At 34.8% G+C, this 22,783-nt stretch overlaps 1 protein-coding gene across 3 annotated transcripts in view; it reads left to right on the top strand.

Annotated features, from left to right (window-relative positions):
- The window catches only part of LOC150103703 (cyclic GMP-AMP synthase-like receptor), a 162,345-nt gene that overhangs the window by 122,067 nt on the left and 17,495 nt on the right, over positions 1-22,783 (top strand). For all 3 annotated transcript variants that reach the window (XM_090396503.1, XM_090396504.1, XM_090396505.1), the window contains exon 6: positions 11,188-11,319. In XM_090396503.1, coding sequence (XP_090252629.1) covers positions 11,188-11,319 — 132 coding nt within the window. The remainder of the gene's footprint in view (positions 1-11,187; positions 11,320-22,783) is intronic.

Here is a 22,783-nt window from a genome sequence, read left to right on the forward strand (position 1 = left end):
GTGAAGTTAATATGAAGAAGTAGCCAATCGCAGACAATCATCCAAATGATCATTTGTAATTTAGTTTCTTAATTGATTTTTTATGATGGTCATATTTGAAAAAAGCAGATTCTGACAAGTATGTTGATCCGAAACACAGCAGAATTTTTCGTGCAATATCAGTTAATATTGGGAATTTTTCATGTGCAAAATTCACAAATGACTTCATTGTTTATTGATTTTAAATGTAAACTATTCTGAATGTTTATTATCTCAAGTTCTACTTCAGCTTGGTTTATATCAAACAGCCCACTAATTTTATTTGAAATTTCTGTGATGTTCAAGTTTTCTTGAAATGGATTATTGATAAAAGAAACAATCATGTCAGTTTTATTCCTCATCATCATCATGCGTATCTAGGATTTAGGCCTAACATGGCCTGTTCTGGCCTTAGAAGTCATCATTTATGAGGACGTCATGGTTTCCTAATGCCTTGTACTTTAAGGCTTGTTTTGGTAATCTTTCTGTTTTCATTCTTTGAATGTGCTCCATCCATTTATGTTTATATTTTTTAATTTTTTTCTATTACTGGTTCTTGGTTTAATTCTTTCATAATGTCTTCATTTCTTTTGTGATCAAATAAGGTATACTTTGCAGTTTTTCTCATAAACTTCATTTCTGCTGTTGTTAATCTTTGTTTGTCTTTTTGTTTTATTGTCCAGATTTTGCTTCCATACATTAAGACTGATAGGGCTAATGTATTGTATACTTTTAGTCTGGTTTGTTTTTGAACTAGGTTTGGTTTAAATATAGAGTTAATTATTACATCTGTTATTTTTAAATATTTTGCAATTTTTATGTTTATATCTTTTTCATTTTCATATGTGATCATACATCCTAGGTAGTTAAATGAATTCACCTGTTCTAAGATCTTGTTATCTATTACTATTTTAGTTATTGCTGGATCTTGTCTTTTGAAGGACATAGTTTTTGATTTTTCTGTTGATATTATCATACCATAATCTTTGGATATCTCATTTAGATCTAAAATAGATTTCTGTAAGTTATCTTCAGAATTTGTAATTATTATTTGGTCATCAGCAAAGAGGAGGGTGTTTAAGTTTACTGTAGGAGAAAGTTTAATTCCTTGATGTAAATTTTTATTCCATTTTATTATTATTTCATTTAAGTAGATATTAAAAAGATTTGCTGAGGGGACATCCCTGTCAAACCCCTTGGTTTCTCTCTCTCATATATGATAGCTCATGATTTAATCATGAGTATTTATTTGTATTTGATTATTTTCATATATACTTGTGATAGCTTTTAGGATATTATTTGGTATTTGTCTTTCTTTTAATATGATAAATAATATGTTTCTTTTAACTTTATCAAATGCTTTTTCAAAGTCAATAAATGTTCAGTTTTATTAAAATCTTTAAATCTTGAATTTATTTCTTCCTCGACTAATTCTATTTCACGAATAAATTATTTTAAATCACAGCGAAGCATTTCTTGATTTTGTTCAAAAAATTTTAATAAATATGGGAGATGTATAAATTTGCGGTCATTTATATTTTTCTTTCATAAAAGTAAGTATTATTGGAAAGTTTTTATTGAACTTAACATGTCAATTAAATTTTTATCTCTACCTTGTAACTCTAAATTTAAATTGCTTAATTTCGTACAGAAATCTACTAAAAATGATAAGTGTAACAATCATCTTTTATCACTCAATTGTGGATAAATATCCCCTTTTTCATCAAGAGAATTTTTTATATCGTTAATTAATACAAGAAATCTTTCTAAAAATTGACTTCTGCTGAGCCAGCAAACTAATGTTCGCTTGCTCAGCAGAAGTCAATATTTTCATGTTGTACAATTATTGTACAACAGAAGTTCCCTATCATCATCTGCCTGTAATTTAAATAACCACCGTTGCAGGGCTTTTCCTCGAACAGAATTTACACTTTTAAATGTAATATCCAAAACATCTTTTGTGTTTAATCTTTTACTACAGTACTTGTTGGTGAATAATACAGTGGTACATTAAAAAATCTGGATATTTTCATCGTTTTTACATAATGAAGCCTGATTTATTACCTATCATTGCAGGAGCACCATCAGTAGTAATAGACACAAGTTTAAAAAGCAGCAGTTTGTGTTGTTTCACAAATTCATCAAATGCCAAAAAGTCTTCTCCCTTAGTCCTTCCCAATAATGGTATAATTTTCAAAGTTCTTCTTTATATACCATGCGAATAAATACCATTAACTGAGCAATATCAGTGAAGTCATTTGATTCATCAAATTGTAATGAAAATGCAACATACTGGTGAATGCCAGACATTAACCTGGCCTGGAAACTTTTCTCCGGCAATTGGAACTCGTCCTTTCGGCAATTTGAAACCTTGTCTGCAGCCTAGAAGTAGTCTCTCTCTCTAGTGACATCTCGAACTGAGAAGCTCCTTTCTGGAAGCAGGAAACTCCTCTCTCTAGCAATGTGGATCCAGACAGTCTCTCTGATGGCGACTCTGGACCAGGCGGCCTCTCTGACAGCAATTCTGGAACCGGGACGGGACCCCTTCTGCTTGCTTCAGTCCCTTTTTATTAGGCCTCCTCCGAGACCTGGCATGAAGTTTGGCAACCCCCAAAGAACCAGTATGAGTCTTTCATCTTAAGTTTCAAGTTTGGCATGCCTTTCATTCTCCTCCTCCGCTTTTTTTTTTATTTTAAGTTGCCGGCAACGGAAAGTTGTTTGAACTCTTTCTGACTGACTTCGGAGATGTTTACATTTAGAGCCTGCAAGCCTTTCTCATACAAGTTTCAATCACAATCCTTCTAATGCTGCCATGTACAGCTTCGGTGACAAAAACTTGCCTTTTTTTTAACACTCTAATATATTCTTATTAAAGCAGTATATACAGTTAGCTTCAAAGGAGTTATTTACAAAAACATCTAATACAAACTATACCGAGACAAACAAAGTTTATTTTTTTACAATATTCACATGGGACTTAACCTAAGTAAAAAATCAATGTAATGTGCTTTGGAATATTTAAGCTACAATCGAGTTTTTACACTTTGCTTATAATTGTATTCACTCAGCTCGCTGTTTGACTTCCACTGATCCAAATTAATTCATTTACCCGGACATAATAAGAAAATTACTCATTTGACAATTTTAATGAAAAATAAATAAACAATAGCAATACACTTAAAGTGAATTAAAAATCATACAAAATAATGATAAATAAAATATTATGTTTTCGGTTTTAATTAAATTTCTAAATAAGGAGGAACACACAAGACATCGACCAAAAATCGCTCCGTAATCGACGGGTTGAACACCCCTGTTATAGGATCAGTGTTGGAGAGATTCTACACTGTATAAAGAGGATGTGAGCAGGGGGGTGAGAAGCAGGTTTTTTGCATGCAGAGTTGTGAATGATTGGAATGCCTTGCCAGAGAGTGTGGTGCCTGCAGAGAATTTGAGTGTGTTTAAAGCACGGTATGATAAGCTGTGTGCATGATACTAATTTTTAGTGGAACCTGTGGCATAGCAATTAAATAATAAAGTAACACGTAAAAATCACAGTGATATCTTTAATTAGTAAAAAGACATATTTTGTACTAAAATTAATAGTACATCTTCAGTGTCTGTAACAGTAATAGGAATGGAATACAGGCAAAACGTTCAGTGGATCACCTATTAAAATACAATTGTTACCGCATGCTAGTAAATAATAGAAATAACAAATATAATCTATTAAGATAAATGGTTTTTTACATAAGATAAAAGTCTCCCAGATCTTTGAAAGAGACATAGTCATTTCTATTTAAATTCGGTTGGTGTAAGATAGTTTCACAACTTTCTTTGAATAAGCGTTCATATTTGAATCTGCATCTATAGAGGAGAACTGCTTTATCCCACTGGACACTATGAGTAGAGTCAATACTGTGCTGCGCCAGACCAGACTTTAGAGGTTTGTTATAATCAATATAATATCGATGTTCTTTTATTCTTTTTTTCCAAAGAACGGCCAGTTTGTCCAAAATAAGACATCGCGTTTGCAAGGTATTTGGTAAACGCTAGCCAAAGATAGAGAAGACAGTTTATCTTTTGTAGAAGGTAATAAAGAAGAAATTTTGTTGATAGGAATATATGTTGGAATCAGTTGATATATTTTTAGAATTCTACCTATAGGTTCTGAGATTCCTGGAATGTACGGAATAGGAATTCTGCAGACTGTTGAAGAAACTGTAGGTGTTGGAACATAAGAGTCAAGTATCTGTTGGATTTGATTGGAGTTGTAATCATTTGATTCCATTAACTTTTTAATGATGGAAAGTTCTTGTTGTAAGATTATTGGGGAAGAGCAAACTTTATGTGCTCTATGAATTAGAGATTTAAGAATGCCAAATTTTTGAGACATGTGGTGCGCAGATGTTTTTTGAATGTATCTGCCAGTAAATGTGGGTTTTCGAAAGACACTTGTAGATAAGGTACCAGAAGACGTTCTAGTAAGGAGGATGTCCAAAAATGGTAAAGTACCAGAGTTTTCTTTTTCCATAGTGAATTGGATGTGTGGGTGAAGGTTGTTTATCCATTGTAGAAAAGTGGAAAGTTCATCTTCAGTGTGTCACCAAACAGCCAAAACATCATCGACATAACAGTACCAAAGAGATGGTTGAGGATGAATGGATGAGAACATAGTATCTTCAAATTGTTTCACATAGTAGTTTGCCAGAGGTGGAGACAGAGGGCTACCCATGGCAGTACCTGCAATTTGTTTGTAGATTTTGTTTTTCCAACCGAAATAACCTGAGTGGATGACGTATTCGAATATCCTTGTGTTATCTGGAGGGTAATCTTCATATAAAGAATTGACTGTGTCAGTTAATGGGATATTGGTGAACAGAGAAATTATGTCAAAACTGACTAATATTTCAGAATCTGTAATTTTTATATCCTTGATTTTTTCAAGAAAATCTGCCGAGTTTTTTATATAGGATCTGGAATGACCAGTGAGAGCATACTTAAGGAACGTGATAATACTTTTGCAATCCGATAAGTTGGAGAGTGAATGCAATCATAGGATTGCATCTGAAGTTGCGACTTCATTATTCAAAAGAAAATTACCTCCATGCAATTTATGAAATGCTGAAATTAAAAGTCTAACATCTTTAAGCAAATATAATACAATATCCATTTCTAAGGCCGATAAAGGAAAAACTATTGTAATTATGAATAAGACTGACTATGAGACAAATGCAATCCCATGATTGCACATGTCTCGTAGTCAAAGTCTGTGGTTACGTGTTACTTTATTATTATTGTGTGTATGATAAAAGGACCTCCTAGATGAGTGTTTGACTCCATGGGGTCTTGGATAATTTTTTTTTTTAATTCAACGATTTTTTTCAATAAAGTTATGATTGCATATTATGCATTTACAAAATATGTTGTTCTAGTTTTTTTTTTTTACAGCAAATTTCATACAAATTTTTCAGTTTTTTGTATAAGGTGTTAATAATAGTTACTATAGATGGTAATTTATAGTTTGTAATTGCATAAGATAACATTTTTTAACAGCATTTATAGTATAACAGTAAGTTATATATATTTTACAATTTTTGCTTTTAATGTTTTTAACTGCTGTAACTACTGCACTTCAATATAATAAATAATTTTTTTTTTGTTGATCTTGGTTGAAATGTAATGTCTCAGCTTGCATCCTCGAAGCTTTTCAATAAGCTTATCTGAGGATGTCACCGGTTAATTTTTTTATTGATTTGATTGCTGTGTTGGAAGTAGGCAGATGTTTGGAAGGTCAAATAAATGATCTGAAAGCACCAGAATATCAGAATATACCAGCAATTTCACTTTGGGAGGTCAAAGTGAAATTGCTGGTATATTCTGGTATTCTGGTGCTTTGCATCTGTCTTGATGGCTCACATTCATTTTTATTGTGGTCTTCTTTTTGAACTAATTAGGAGACTTTTTTTTTTTTCACTGCAGCCTTTCTATGTCTTCTGAGCTTTTAATTTGTTTTGGCTTTGAAATTTGTGACTTCCTCAAGAATATCTTGGCATCTCTGATCCACAAAAATTGGTAATTTTTTTATGTTTTTGCTTTTCTTGCTTGGTACAACAGATTCTGGTTGAATGGCGTTAAATATCGGATAGCAAGATTGGTGTATTGTTTTGCAATGCGTTCAAGTCCTTGGCAGCTGGTTTTTTCTGTCTGCTGGCTTTTATGAGATTGTCTCTTGTGAACTTGCTTGTAAGACAAACTATGACTGGTACAGGTCGTGGCAAGCCTTGTTTTTTGCTCTTCCTAGGAATCTGATTTAAGGTCTGAATGTCGTTAAGCTGTAGGGGGATATCAGTTGCATGGCCTAATTTTAAAACTACGTCTCTGAGGTTTTCTGTAGGTGCAGTTTCAGGAAGACCGTTTATGACAAGATCTTCTTTATGTTGTTGCTGATTTAAACATTTGTATTGTAGTTTTAGAGAATGAAGTTTTTGGCGGAGTTCAGATGTCTCTTTCATCAAATTGTGTTGCCTGTCATTTAGTGCGTTAATGCTGATTTTAATGTCTTTTACCATTTGTAACACTTTTATCACTGCGAAATTATTATGTTTGACCAAATCTTCATATTCACTAGTTTTTTTGTTATTTGTTCATTTTGTTTGAGTTGGCTTTTATAGTCTAATGAGCTGGCTTTTATAGTCTCTAGATCGCATAGTGATGCCACTCATTCAGCTCCTATACCTGATTTATATTCTCCTGATTCTTGGCATAAAGTCTGATATGACTGTACCATTTATCATGCACTGCTAAACATATTTCTTAAGTGAAATATGTTTCTCTTCTTAAGTAATGGCACCACACCAAGCTGGCTCCTCAGTTTGTCATAATTACCTTGTTTGAAAATTCTGCATGTGTGGCAGTCTCACAGATCACACTTTGTATTCAGAAACTATGTGGCTAATTCTATTATTGCCAGGTTCTCTGATGATCTCACCAGCTTCACAATTCTTGAACCTGATATTTCCTTTGTTATGTGCTGTCTCAAGCAATATTAGAACTTTGCAGCTGTATAAATTCCATTTCCGTCTCCCTCTGACCATTTGTCCTTTCGGTCTGTGTCCCTATAATAATTACCCACTCTGCACTAATTATTCTGATGCATGACATCCACAGCCACTCGTCTATCCTGTGGTTTACAGTAGCATCCAACAATGCATTTCATCATATTGACCTCTTCATCCCTGTTCTTCCAGTGAACTCCTACTCTTTTTTGTTTTCAATACTTCTGCTGTCATTAGCAACCCTTCCCCCTCCTTCCTTCCATTCTCTTTCCTTTATACTATGAAAATATTGTATCCCTTGCATTATTATTATATGGGTATCCCCATGGTGTCAAGACTCATTGCTAGAGACCCACACTTACCATTATTCACACAATGCCTATCATACCTCTGTTGGAGCATTCACAGCTATGTCCAGCAATTTATTCTACTTATTCACCACTCTCCAAGCAAAGAACCTAGTCCATACATCTTTACTAACCACACTCCTACACAACTTCCATGTATTAATATACATGTATTAAAATGTATATTAATACATATTAATACATTAATATGTATTAAAAAATTTATTTTGTTCCCATCTTATAGAATCCCTATGCTGTCTATCTCTGTATCATCATCCATTAACCAAACTTACTGTGTTAAAGCATCAGTCTCACTGATTCCTTTAACATTTGGCCAAATCAAAAAAAAAAATATATATATATATATATTGTTTATTTAAATGTTTTAAATTTATTTATTTAAATTAAAATTTAAATAAATTTTATTATGAATTATTTTTTATGAAATCAAAAAGTTCAGGGATGGATGAGATTCGGAGATTGAATTCAAGAAATTTACATTTAGAAACTACTCTGTATCATGATATCAGAACAACCATATGCACAAATGAAAATTTCGAGATAATGAGAGTCAGAATATTTAATTGAGTAAACTGAGATGACTAATCTTTGAAGAAGCTGAAACTTTAGTTTCTCTTAGTAAAAGTCTGCAGATTGAAGATGAAAATGAACATCATTGAAGTTGGAACCAAGATGGTCTAGAAGTTTTTGAGAAGTTTGTCTCCTTCCTCGTAATCTTTCTCCTTGCTTTTCATAAGTTGTTGAATTGAAATTGGGAGGGGCATGGAATATACAGTAGTAGATCCTTTGCTAATTCCTCACAAGGAGAATTTCATTCATCTCCTCCAAATCATTGTTTTGTGACTCACCCATACACTTTCCTCAAGCATTCATTGACTGTTTCTTATGCAAAACTTATCACCTAGTTTTCAAGCCTTCAAATTGCTTTCTTCTATCAGAGGTGCTGTGGCTTCCTTGGTTATGGGCAAATCATTACTGGTTACTTTTACCATATCCAATGTTTTCACATTACAGTTCCTTTCTATTGTATGTTTTAGGTATCTATCTCATAGTAGCTGTGTAAATTCCATTTCCTGTGTGCCCTTTATTCCTTTCTGTCTCCATAGTTACAGTCCTTCATGATAATTACTTACCATTTTTCTTATAGAGCTAATTACTGATTGCTATTCTCATCGACCTTTTGCTTCTTCCAATCTGTAGCAGTTATAAACAATCTTTTTTTTCCTGTTGGCTTGTGTCTCAAACCAAATGGCCTCAATTACATTACTTCCCATGATTATTCCTTCCTATTGTACTTCTACTCATACCCATGATTATTCCTTCCTGTTGTACTTCTACTCATATTGGTTACAACAGTACAACAGTTCTGCAATAATCATTCCAAAATTAAATCTAGAAATATTTTTTGATGATTTCTTCCAAAAGGAAATCATCAAAAATAAATAAATAAAACCAGTTCATGTTAAACCACCCTGTATTTATGGATTACCAAAAATCCACAAATCTAATATCCCCTTACACCCCATAGTCGATAACATAGATAGTCCCATAAACTTGCCCAACAGTTAGCCAAGTACATGCCTCCTTACTTGCAACTCCTCTACCTTTGTAAAACATTCAGACATAATGGTCAGTTTTAATATTACCTCTTTATTTACCATTTACAGACACTCTTGATTTGATCAAGTCTAAATTTCCTCCTCATATCTTTGAATTATTCAAATTTACTATGTATGCAGGTTACTCTACATGTGGAGGAAAAATCTACAAACAGATTAATGGAACTGCCGTGGGTCCCCCCCCCCACCTCCTCCCATTTAGAAAAAGTACTTACCACAGCTACGTACAAACCCCTAGAGTGTTATGCTATGTTGATGATGTGTTTGCCATTTAGTCCCCATGGACAAGAAACTTTGGATGCATTTGTCACCTACCTAAACAGCCAACACCCCAAAATCCACTTCACAGTAGAAAAGAATCTAATAACTGTCTACCATTTTCTTGACACATTAGTCACCTATCTTTCAGATGGATCACTATTTTTTTCCATGTACAGAAAGCCAACACACAGGAAGATACCTACATAAACAATGACATCATCATTCAGTCCAACAGTGTGGCATTTTAAAAACACTTAAACATAGAGCCAGAGCCATTTGTTCTAATGATACAGTTCTGTCCACAGAACTCAAATATCGGTGCCATATATTCTTGGCCGATGGCTACAATTCCTACAAAATAGATAAAATACTACATAGCCTCATTACCCCTCCCTCCCATAATACATAGGAACACAACATTACAATTTCTATTCCCTATGTCAGAGGTACATCAGAAAAGATAACCAAAGCACTGATGAAACATGGCCTTCACACAACATTCAAACCCATGTTAAACTAGCAACTCTGATTCGCTCACCTAAGGATAAACTTCACTCTATAGCACACTCTGGAGTGTATGAGGTTCCCTGTGACTGTGATTTGGTCTACTATGAGAAAACATTATGTTGGAGATTTAATGAATTTTTTACAACACTCAAAAAGAATTAAAATAGAATTTAATACTTCCTATATTTCATCCTAGTCACTAGGACATCTACAGGGATTACAAAAACAATTAATGTAACATGCACACAAAAACGTACAATACTAAGCCCAATCACGTGGGTGACACTAAAGTCATATCTAGGTGGAGCGCCCTCTAAGGGCGGTAGTAGGTGGCCTGGAATGTAAGGTGGGATCTTTGGTGATGAGTGTTTCCCAAATCTTCGGAGCTTAATGCAACCATATTTATTAAGATTTGGTTGGTTTCTGAGAGCTGCTGCTGCTTCTAAGAAAAGTCTCTCTTTCTTGAATTTGCTGTAGTGGAGCATGGTGGTTTTCTTCCATGATACTCTGTGGGTGGTGTCCAACACATGGTCAGCGAAGCCTGAATGGCCATAGTTGTGTTTAACGATGTACGACTTGTGTTCTAATTTTTTAATTCTTTTTGAGTGTTGTAAAAAATCCATTAAACCTCCAACATAATGTTCTCACAGCACTTAAGCCTCTACAGTATGAGAAAACAGGAATATCGGTTAACGTCTGCCTGGAAGAACATAAAAAATGCATTTCCCTACTGTTATTATGGCAAGTCAGGACTGGGCAGCCCACCCTTTGGACACCCCTTCACACAGGATTAGATGGAAGAAAACGAATGTTCTATTTAGAAGTCGTTACAGATCTGAAAGATTATTTTTTGAGTCGCCATGGCTTTGAAGAATTCTTCTAACCTGAACAAATATGGTTGCATTAATTTGCCAAAAATTTGGGAGATACGCTTTGTATCTCCCAAATTTATATCTTTATATCTGTGGGAGTTGCTCTTAAGACTGTGATCTTAAGAGCAACTCCCACATAGCTGTAATTTTTTTTTCCCCACAACATTAGAAAGTACCAAAATAGGACTTTATATCTTTTGTCCATTACAATTATATTGTTTCACTTATTCATTGTTGCATATACAAGCTGTGTTGTGCTCTGATAATGCTGATTTGAAATTCAGTGAAATATAAGGAGTTAATAAAACATCTTTTCTTAAAATTGTTTTGGTGTTTTCCAAAGAATAGAGATATATGTAGAAAGAGGATGAGAAATTGGTTGGTGAATTTGCAGCTGATTGGTACATGGATGTTGTGATCATCTTAAGCATTCTGAAGAAAACATTTCATGAGAATATACTAATTGCTATTTTATTTTTTACAGTTGCTCAGAGATTCACAGAAGTGGTCAGATATTGCTTCATATTTTTTGAAAACTGTTGTTCTCTGGGAAATAGTAAAAAATCCTACCCCACATTACTGGAGAGAACAGAGAATGGGAGAGTTATTTTTTCTTGTAAGTAAATATATTGTATTATGTAAGAGTATTAAAACATGTAAATCTATTTTGTTTCTTTAGTGCATCAGCTCCCAACTGGTGGTATGCGTACCCCCATGGGTATGTGCTGGGCCGTTCAGGGGTACACGAAAAATAATCACTAATGCGGAAAAACATGTAAAGTAAACAAAATGCAAAACATTAGTTATGGAACGATAAATGTTAAGTTTGAATCACTGCTAATAGAGACACTTCAAAACTAGCTCACATTAGCGAATGATGATTGGTGAGGGCATGGCTATGAGCCCCTCCCCCAAACCACTCTTCTACCAATCATTACACACAGTTCATGCATCACTTTTGTCACCATCCTCCTTTCCAGTACAATCCCATGTTACTAAGAAAGGACCTTTGTGATAACAAACGTTCCACTGACTTCCAGTTGCGATGTTTCTAGAACTTCTCCAAAAATATAAATACATCTGTAGCCAGACTATTTGATCAGTTCAGTTATTGACTGAGTATAAGTAAGTGGATTATCTTTAATTGTGATTCTTTTCAAGTATTTTTTTTTTTAATTTAATGTTTAACGTAGTTTTGGTTATTATTGTTAGTGATTTTTAAGCGTGTCAGTTATGGATCAGTGGTTGAAAACAGGAACAGTTAAATAAACAAAACTTGATGTGGATTATAACCCATCGCCAAGTACTTCTCAACATGTGCCCACAGCTACGAGTACACCCACACCTGGAGATAGTAAAAAGATGTGTGCCTCAGGTATTACACAGAAGAAAAGGAAATACTGTGAAGAGTATATTAAATATGGGTTTTCATTTGTCAGGGATGATGACTGTCCTAACTCTTAGTGTGTTGTGTGCAGGGAAGTATTATCCAATGGTTGCATGAAACCCTCTCTACTCATGCAACATTTAGAAACTAAACATCCTATGTATAAAAAACAAAGAAATACATTATTTTCAGCGCCTAGAAAAACATCCAAATGTAACTTCATACATGATGCCAGGAAAGAAAGACAGTGAGAATACAGTTGAGGCTTCCTACCATATTGCTTATCGCCTAGCTAAATATGGTAAAAATCACACCATAGCTGAAGATTTAATTTCTCCTTGTATGAATGATGCTGTTTTTTGTATGTTTGGGGAAGAAAATGTCTGCAAAATCGATACTATTTCTTTTACAAACAATACAATGTCTCGAAGAATTCAGGATATGTCTGATGATGTTGAAGCTGCAGTAGTAGATAGAATTAAAAAAAAGTAAATTCTTTTCCATCGAGATTGATGAAAGTGTAGATGTTGCTGATTTATCTATTTTGTTTGTCATTGCGAGGTACTTGAATATTGAAGCTGTAATAGTAGTAGTAGTAGATAGCATTAAAAAAAGTAAATTCTTTTCCATCGAGGTCAATGAAAGTGTAGATGTTGCTGATTTATCTATTTTGCTTGTCATTATGAAGTACTTGACAGAAAATGAAATTGAGGAAAACGTGTTGCTTAGTTAGCCATTGACAGAGTGTACCACAGGCGAAGATATTTTAATGTGATCGTTGAAAAGGACATTAGTTGGTCAAATTGTTGTGGAGTATGCAGTTATGGAGCCAAGTCTATGTCAGGTTGTTTTATAGGTCTATGTTGCCGAGTTAAAGAAGTGGCTCCCCCATGTACCATGGAGTCACTGCTGCAATCATAGACAAACTCTTGCATTTAAGCCTCTTCCTAGTGAACTGAAAGAAGTTCTTGATGAGGCTGTAAAAGTTGTAAATTTCATTTAGTCACAACCACGAAACTCCAGATTGTTTAATGCACTGTGTGAAGAAATGAACAACCTTCATAGCACATTACTTTTGCATGCAGAGGTAAGGTGGCTATCTTGTGGTAAAGTACTTGCACAGCTGTTTGAACTTGAAGTCCAGTTTTTTTTTGAAGACCATTATTTCTGTTTTGCTCCAAAGTTTCATGACAGTGATTGACTTCAAAGTCTTGCATATATATCTGATATTTTTCTAGAAATAAACAAACTCAACTTGGGACTTCAAAACAGCTCAATCACTATATTCAAAGTAACTTACAAAATTGAGTCAATGATTAAAAAACTGGACTTTTGGAAAGCGTGCATTGACAGAGTTCAGCCTGAGGTTTTTGAAACTTTGCACAATTTCTTATCTGAGAATGACTTACACCTATCCCAAAACATGAAAGAGAATATTTTAACACGTTCGCTGCCACGCTACTTTGGCATGGCCTGTTCCCCTATGCCGAGCAGTTTTACTTCTTCAAGGTCAGTACGATAATCTCGTTACCGGAGGTAAACGTCCTACGAGTATACTCGTAGTTGGCTTGTACAGAGCATATACGGTCTATGAGAATACACAGTTTTGATACTAGCCCCACAAGCCAAGGATTTTCACTACTTCAAGGTCACTACAATAATCTCGTTCCCGGCGGTAAGCGTCATATGAGTATACTCGTAGCTGGCTTGTGAAGCAGGTTTACCCACTACGAGTATACTCGTAGTTGGCAGCGAACATGTTAAGTCACTTGGAAGGTCCCCAAAGTGTCCTTCTATAAGTACTTCTCTCAACATGGAAAAGAAAACAATTGGATTGCAGATCCCTTCAATGAAGAATTCTTCAAAGAAGCTAAACTATCAATCAGTGAAAAAGAGCAGTTAATCGAACTTTCAACTGATTCTTCTTTAAAGTCTAATTTTAAAAGAAAGCATCTTATTACCTTCTGGGTAGATGTCAGTGATGAATATGAACAGCTCAGTGAGAAGGCACTCAATTACCTCTTGTGATTTACTAATACTGAACTAATGGAGAGAGCTTTTTCTTCTTACACCTTCATAAAAAATAAGTACTGCAACAAGCTTAATGCAAGTTCAGATTTAAGATGTATCTTGCATCTTTTGAGCCTGATTTCAAGAAACTAAGTGCATCAAAGCAAGCTAAACAATCTCACCAACAATGTTGCAATCAGCTAGTGACCTGTATACCAATTATTACAGATTTTTCAGATAACACAAATAAATATTATTAATAATAATAAATCAAAAGTTTGTTAAATACTTTATCATCATTATCAATATTTAACATGAAGCTACACTTATTTCTGTGTTAGGAATATTGTAAAATTAAATCTGTGGCTTGTACTTTTATTGTAATAATTTTCCTTTTCCAACTCATTACCTCATTTCTACTATTTTACATTAAGATAGGCACTGAACAAAAGTGTCAGTATTTAAAAACAGCTATTTTAAAAACAAGGGGTACAATTTTTAGAAATGGGTTTAAAAGGGGTAGGTACACAAGTGGAAAAAGGTTGGGAACCACTGCTTTTGTGTTATAATAAGAAATATTTATCAGATACACGAATGTGCCAAAATATTTTATTATGTGCCATCTCTTTCCTAACTAGATATTATTTTTCAGGCCTGCTTATCCTCACAAGACTTATGACAGAAGATCCATTCTAACTGTTAAACTCTTGTGAGAATGCATTCACATGCATGTTAAGGAATATCATTAAAAGATATACTGGGTTCAGATTATGAAATAATTTACATTCAGAATTTTCACCAAGCTTTATGAAGTCATTAATACAAAAAAATTAGGTCATAAAGATGTAATAACAGACAAAATAGAATATAATATTTGAAGTATAACATTAAACCATTGATAATACTTTGTAGATGAAGGACCTACAAGGTGTGACAGTTTAATTTGCTTTCACCTTACTATCACGTGTATGGCAAGTCAGGCAGAACCGTGTGACTTTGCATGCTTGGTCATGTCTATGCTATTGCCTTGAGTTGTATCAAAACAGTCACACCAATAGTTAACAGGCTGTGGAAGAATTTGCAGCATATGTGTGTGTTTGTTGCTTTCAGCAGAAGAATGAATAAACAGAATTTAACACAGTAAATTATACTTGGCAAGAAATTATATTCTTGTTCAATCCTTTACCTCCAGGTATTGGCAAAGTTTTGTCCATGAAGTATCTTCACAACTAGGCTATTTATATACAATGGCTGTTGATTTCACATCAGTTGCCTTAGTATCCCATAATGCAAATCACACTTCCTTTCAGATATGTATATTGTTATGCACTAATGGAAGGGTCACTACCCAGACTGTGTTTTAACCTTTATTGAAGTCTCATCACTGGGGACCAGATTCAGGAAGATACAAAGGCTGAATTAAAAAGTCATATATTTTCCATATATAAGTAGTAAAAAGGTGTATCACTTTATAATTAAAATACTCTGAATCAGAAATAGTTATAGATAGCTTGGTTACGTTTTTACAAAGTAAATTATAATTGATAAGTAATTGTATTATGTGATGGTGTGAGATGGATGTTTATAGGACAAGATATTTAGTCGGATGTTGCTACAGACCAGGGAATATAAATGGTGATGACAAGAAATGCTTAGCAAATTAGTTTGGCAAGTGCAAAGTGAGTGATCATTATGGATGGCTTCAACTATAGTGATATAAACTGGGCAGAGGAGACAGCATGCAGTAATAAGGGAACTAAATTTTTGGATATTTTGAGGGATAGCCAGCATGTGGTGGAGACAACATGAGGATCGAGAGCTCTGAATTTAGTCATAGCATCAGAGGATCTGATTGTTACTGAGATGTTATACTTGTCCCCATTGGTGAGAGTGACTGTCCTCACTAGGAGGATGAAGAGGCATGGGGGTATCAAAACAGAAGAAAGTTACATAGAATTATAAGGCAGGTGACTATCATACACTTATAAACCAGCTTGCAGCAGTGCAATGGATGAAAGAATTTAAAGGAAGAGGGGTTATTAGTGCATGGTAGGTACTTAAGAAACAATTGTTGAAAGCAATGACAGATTGCATATCTCAAGTGAAAAAGATAAAGCAATTTGGAGTCAAATTATTATTATTGCTATTATTATTGTATAGGTCATGGAATCCAAAGATTCATCATATAGATCCAAACTATCCACACAATCTATCATACCTCTCCATGAATCCATTAATAGACAAAGCATTCACAACTGACTCTGGCAAACCCATTCCACTCATTCACAACTCTCCAAGCAAAAAATCTAGTCATCACATCCCTACTAACCACACCTTTATTCAACTTCCAGGGATTATCCCTTGTTTTGACCCTCCAGCCAAATGCCAACATATTTCCCCCTGCATCAATCCTGTAACCTTTAAAGCAATTTAAATGTTTCTATCATATCACAATAACGAACGTGAGAATTAAAAATTTAGAAATCAGAGGTACTTAGTATATTACAAAATTTAAATGCAAACACTGCTGTAGGTTTAGATAGAATATCAGCTCAGGTGTTGTGTGAATATGCAAAGGAATTGTCAGTGCCTCTTACTTGGTTGTTTAACTTAAGTTTTAACTCTGGTATGGTCCCTAGGGAGTGGAAAGAAGACAAAGTAGTTCCTTTGCATAAAGGTGGCTCTAAAACTACGGTAGTTAATTACAGGCCAATCACCATCTCTGGAGTGGTGGTAAAAGTATTGGAAAAGTTGGTTAAAGACAAAATTCAAGAATGGGTGGATCAGGATATGATACTCTATAGGGACCAACATGGTTTTGTTAAAGGTCTATCCTGCCTTAGCAATTTATTAACCTTTTTTATAATAGAATGACATCTGAGTTAGACAAAGGAAATGGCTACACAGTGGTACTTCTGGATTTTGCTAAGGCTTTTGACAGGATACCCCATGGAATACTGTTGCGAAAATTGGATCAGGTGGAGATGGATACTAAACTGGTGATATGGATAGGAGAATGGCTCAGGGAGAGAAACCAGAAGGTGGTGTATGGACGAGCAGAGTCCAGGATGAGGTAGGTGACCAGTGGTGTGCCTCAGGGCTCTGTGCTTGGGCCATTGTTGTTTAATTTGTACATAAATGATATAGGAAATGGCTTAAAGGGAGATATTTAGTTGTTTGCTGATGATGCAAAGTTGAGTAGCACAATTAAAAATCAAGCTGATGTTGAGAGTTGCAGGATGATTTAAATAAGCTGGCAAAATGGGCCAATGTTAATGGATGTCAGTTCAATGTGGAAAAGTGTAAAGTTATGCATATTGGGATTAAAAGATTACCAGCTGTGTACTACATTGATGGAATGGTACTTCAAGAGATTGATAACACTAGGGACTTAGTGGTGTTGGTGGATAGGGAGATGAAGTTCAGGGGACACATTGCTAAGGTGTCCAAGATTGCACATAGGATTACTTGGTTATTGAGGAACACACTAACATTCAGAGATAAAGAGGTTATTATATCCCCTTATAAGGCATTGATGCTTCCTCATTTGGATTATTGTGCTAAAGTCTGGTCACCTGGATTCCTTGGAGATGAGGAAGTTGTGGAGAGGGTTCAGAGGAGAGTGACTAAGTTGTTGAGTGATGTAAAAAATGTTCCCTAAATTGATAGATTGAGAGCTTGTGGATTGCAGAGGTTGGTTGATAGGCAGAGAAGTAGGAGATATGATAGAAACATTTAAATTACTAAAAGGATTTTATAAGTTTGATGCAGGGGAAATGTTTCAACTGTGTGATAGTGATGGAAGAACAAGAGGTCATCCCTGGAAATTAAGGAAAAGTGTGGTTAACAAGGGTGTGAGAACAAGGTTTTTTGCCTGGAGGGTGGTGAATTAGTGGAATGCATTTCCTGACTCAGTTGTGAGTTCTTCATCTATAAATGAATTTAAGAAGAGATATGATAGATATTGTTTTGATAGTTTGGGTCTCCCATGATGAGTCTACTGACTCCATGGAGATACCCTTAATAATAATAATAATAATATCATATCCCCTCTTTTTCTCCTATCAACCAACTTCTGCAATCCACACACACACACCATCAGTCCATCTTCATAGAGAACATTCCACAGACCACTCACCATCACCATTCTACAAATCTTCACCACCACTTCCACATCTCAAGAAACCCAGACGACCAGATTTGAGCACAATAATCTAAAGGTGGATATCAAGGCCTTATAAAGAGGAATAACCACTTCCTTATCTCTACTTGTTAGTGTGTTCTTCAATAGCCAAGTAATCTTATGTGTTACCTTGCCAACTTTAGCAATATGTTCTCTAAACTTTAACTCTCTGTCTACTACATTTCTAAATCTCTAGTTTCATGTATTTCCTGGAGGAAATAGATGAAAAAAACATCTATGTGATACACTGCTTGTAATCTGTTTATCTCAAAATGCATAACTTGACATTTCTCCACATTAAACTGATACCCATTATCTTTTGCCCATAATGACAACCTGTTTATATTATCTTGCAAGCTCTCCAAATGGATGACAAAAGGAATAAAAGGGAAATTGCAGAATAAAAAGAGATTATGAAAGGCATATAAAGAGAGAGAGAGGTGCAGAAGAGTTGCACAGGAATATAAGAATCATGCTAGAAAAGTGACTAGTATTGTAAGGGGAGAAAAATTAGAATATGAGAGGAGACCAGCACTGTGACACAAGGGGATTTTTTGCTATGTGATGAGTAGGAGAAAAAATGATAGTGGATGGATTATCTTGCTAGGTGAAGATGGGAACTGGGTGATCAAAGTAAATAACATAGTTGAGCCTTTTAATGATCACTTTATTAGACTGCTCCATTCTGGTACTACAGGTTTTATTCCTAGAAGGATAATGAGTAGTGAAATGTTAGAAGTGAATGAAGAGGATGTATTTCAAATACCAAGTACACTAAATGTTAAGACATGATGATAAGGGAACTAGATAGAATTTCACCACATGTTTTAAGGGAATGTGCTGTGGAACTGACTGTGCCATTAACTTGGTTATTTAATGAAAGTCTTGCAATGGGGCAGGTTCCTTGAGAGTGGAAGGAGGGTAAGATTGCATAAGAGTGGTGGTAGAATGAAGATATTAGACTATAGGCCTGTTTGTATTTCTTCTGTATTTGTTAAAATTTTAAAGAAATTGGTAAGAACTCATATACAGAATTTGGCAGATAAGGTTAACATTGTTTGTGCAGGCCAGCATGGATTTGTTAAAGGGCACTATTTTAGTAATCTGGTTACCTTTTACAATAGAGTAACAAGAGCAGTGGATGAGGGTAAGGCATAATTTTTTTCCCCCAAGGCATTTGACAGGGTGCCACAGGACAAGTTGATTTTTAAGTTGCATCATATGGGTTTGGATATCAGTTTAGTGGATCATGTGATTAGAGTTGCATATGAGGGAGCAGTATCAGGGAGTAGGAAGGTTACAATTGGACTTCTACAGGGTTCAGCCCTGGGACCAATGCTGTTCAATCTTTGTCAATGCTATTGTCACAGGACTACAGGGGTTGGAGAGGGTTGTTTGCAGATGATATGAAGCTTGGGAGGTTTATTAGTAATAGTGATGATGTTTAAACTGGCAAGGTGGGAAAAGACACTGGGATGTCAGTTTAATACAACTTAATGTAAGATCTTAAAATTTGGGATCCATATAAGGGAACAAAACATCACCTGGTAGACCAGAAAAACATAACAAGCACAGGAACATGGAATGTAAGACCTCTTCACCAGGAAGGAGCATTGGAAATACTACTGCATGAATTAGGCAACTACCGATGGGAAGTGATTGGACTCTGCAAAATCAGATGGACTGGAAAAGGAAAATTCCACCATGGACAGTACAAAATCTTAACTTCAGGCAGGGACGACAACAAACACCAATAAGGAGTAGCACTTATATTAAAACCAAAGGCTCAAAACTCTCTATTGTCTTACAATCCTATCTCACCTAGGATAATTAAAGCAAGATTTAAAACATCAATCTGATCACTGACTAGTATTCAAGTATACTTACCAACCTCAACATCATCAGAAGAAGACATTGAGGAGTTCTACATAGATTTGCAAAAAACAGTACAGCAGACATCAAGTCAAGATCTCCTAATTGTAATGGGGGAGACTTAAATGCAAAAGTAGGCAAAGACTGGGATACCTGGCCAAGAGTAATCGGAAGGAAAGTTCGGGTATGGAGAAAGCAATAACCGTGGCGAAAGACTGCTAAACTTCTGCTCAGATAATAGACTAACAATAACTAACACTCTCTTTAAACATCCAAAACCCCAAAGAAAATGGACATGGATATCACCAGACAGACAAACCAAGAATATGATAGACTATATTGTTGTAAACCAAAGATGGAAATCAAGTATCCTAAATTGCAAATCCTTTTCTGCAGATTGTGGATCAGACCATAAGCTAATATTAGCAAACCTAAGAATAAAGTTAAAATCTGAACGCGCTTTTAGAGTCAAAAGGAGACTGAATGTAAAAAAACTACAAGACAACAATATTCTAAGAAAATATCAACTAGAACTAGATAAAAACCTGAAGGAACTACCAAAACAGAATATAAACAGCGAAGAACATTGGTGCAAATTAAAGGAAATAATATTAAAATCGGCAGAAAAAAACAATAGGTTACACAGAAAGAGAAGGTAAAAAGGATTGGATCTTGAATGAAGTAAAAAGGTTAAGTGATCAAAGGAAAAGCATGAAACTAAAACAGAACTATAACAGAAATGAATATAATAGATTAACCAGAGAAATTAGTAAACTAGTTAAAAGAGACAAGAATAACTGGTGAGAAGAAAAATGCAAAATGGCAGAAAACCCATTGAAAGAAAATAACCTCCATGGATTATATAAACAAATAGATTAAATTAGTAAGATATGGACAACAAAAATTAAAATGATTAAAAACAAAGAAGGACAACTAATTGAAAGTAAAACAAAAAGAATGGCCAGATGGGAAGAATACTTCAAAGATTTATATAATAAAAACAGCTCACAGGATACTACTATTCCAGCCACTGAAATGGAAGAGGAAACAAATATCTTTGCCAAAGAAATAATAGCACACAGCATAGAAAATCTCAAAACTAGGAAAGCACCTGGCATTGATCAAATACATGCAGAATTCTTAAAAGCAGGAAAGGAACAACTTTTGGAACCATTAAAAACATTATTTGAAAGGATCTACAAAAATGAAGCAGTGCCTACTGATTGGACCAATCAGTTATAACTCCTATATACAAAAAAGGAAATAAAACAGAATGCAATAATTACAGAGGCATTATTCCTCAGTATTCCGAGTAAGGTTTTTACAAAAGTACTCCAAAAACAAATTAAGCCATATATAGAACTAGCACTAGGAGAAAAACAAGCAGGTTTCAGACCAGGACGAAGCACAATTGATCAACTATTCACCTTAAGACCTTAAGACAGTAGAAAAGACACTAGAGTACAACCAAAGTTGCTACATAAATTTCATAGACTTTTGTCAGGCATTTGATTCAATCCGTAGAAGAGAACTATGGAAGAATTTGGAATTCCCAACAAAACAATAAGACCAAGAATAATGAAGAATCTGTATGAGAAATCTGAAAGTGCAGTACGAATGGAGGACACCTTAACCAACTGGTTCCACACAGAGCGGAGCAAGACAGGGATGCAATCTGTCACCAGACCTGTTCAATTTTACACTGGAAGAAGCAACCGATAAGGCCTTAAACAATGAAGACTCCGGAATCAAAATGTATGGGAAAAATGTAACAAATTTAAAATTTGCAGACAACATTGCATTAGTTGCAAGCACAAAAGAAAATCTACAGTGAATTTCTGATAAAATAAAGGAGGAGTGTATAAACTCTGGATTAAACATAAATATAGGCAAAACAAAAATTATGCAAATAGGAAAAAGAAGCACCAGTCTGAAAATTGAAATTTAATTGTAAGCATCTAGAACAGGTAGAAAACTTCACCTACCTTGGTAGAGTTATTGAGCACAATGGTGAAATTAAAGATATAAACAAACTTCCAAATTTTGGAAGACTTAATAAAATATGGAAGTCAAGAGACATCAAACAAGTAACAAAAGTAAGAATCTATGAAACAATGGTCCTCCCAATATTCCCTATGGAAGTGAATGCTGGAATCTCAAAAAGGCTGAAGAGAAAATATTATTAGTTACTGAAATGGGTTGGCTAAGAAGATTACTTGGAGTATCTCTGCTGGATCAACTAAGAAACGAAGACATAAGGAAATGACTAAAACAAGAAATAACAATAATAGACAAAATCCAAGAAAGAAGACTGCGATGGTTTGGCCATGTGACCAGAACGGGAACAGAAAGACTACCATCTAAAGCCCTGAATACAACGATGGAAGGTAAAAGATCCAAAGGATGGCCCCGAATTAGATGGATAGACAAAATAAAAGAGGACCTGAAAACCAAATCCCAACAAGCGACACCAAACTGGACAGAATTCTTCGGACTCTCCTGGGACAGACAAAAGTGGAAAGAGTTCATTCGGCCTCATCATCATCCACATAGATGATGGAAGAGAGGAAGAAGATATAAGGGATGCTTCATGCTCACTTGATGAAGTTATACTGGAAAAAGTGGTGA

The sequence above is a fragment of the Typopeltis vanoorti genome, chromosome 8, assembly GCF_054136105.1.
Source record: "Typopeltis vanoorti isolate ZY-2024b chromosome 8, IOZ_Tvanoo_1.0, whole genome shotgun sequence".
NCBI lineage: Eukaryota > Metazoa > Arthropoda > Arachnida > Uropygi > Thelyphonidae > Typopeltis > Typopeltis vanoorti.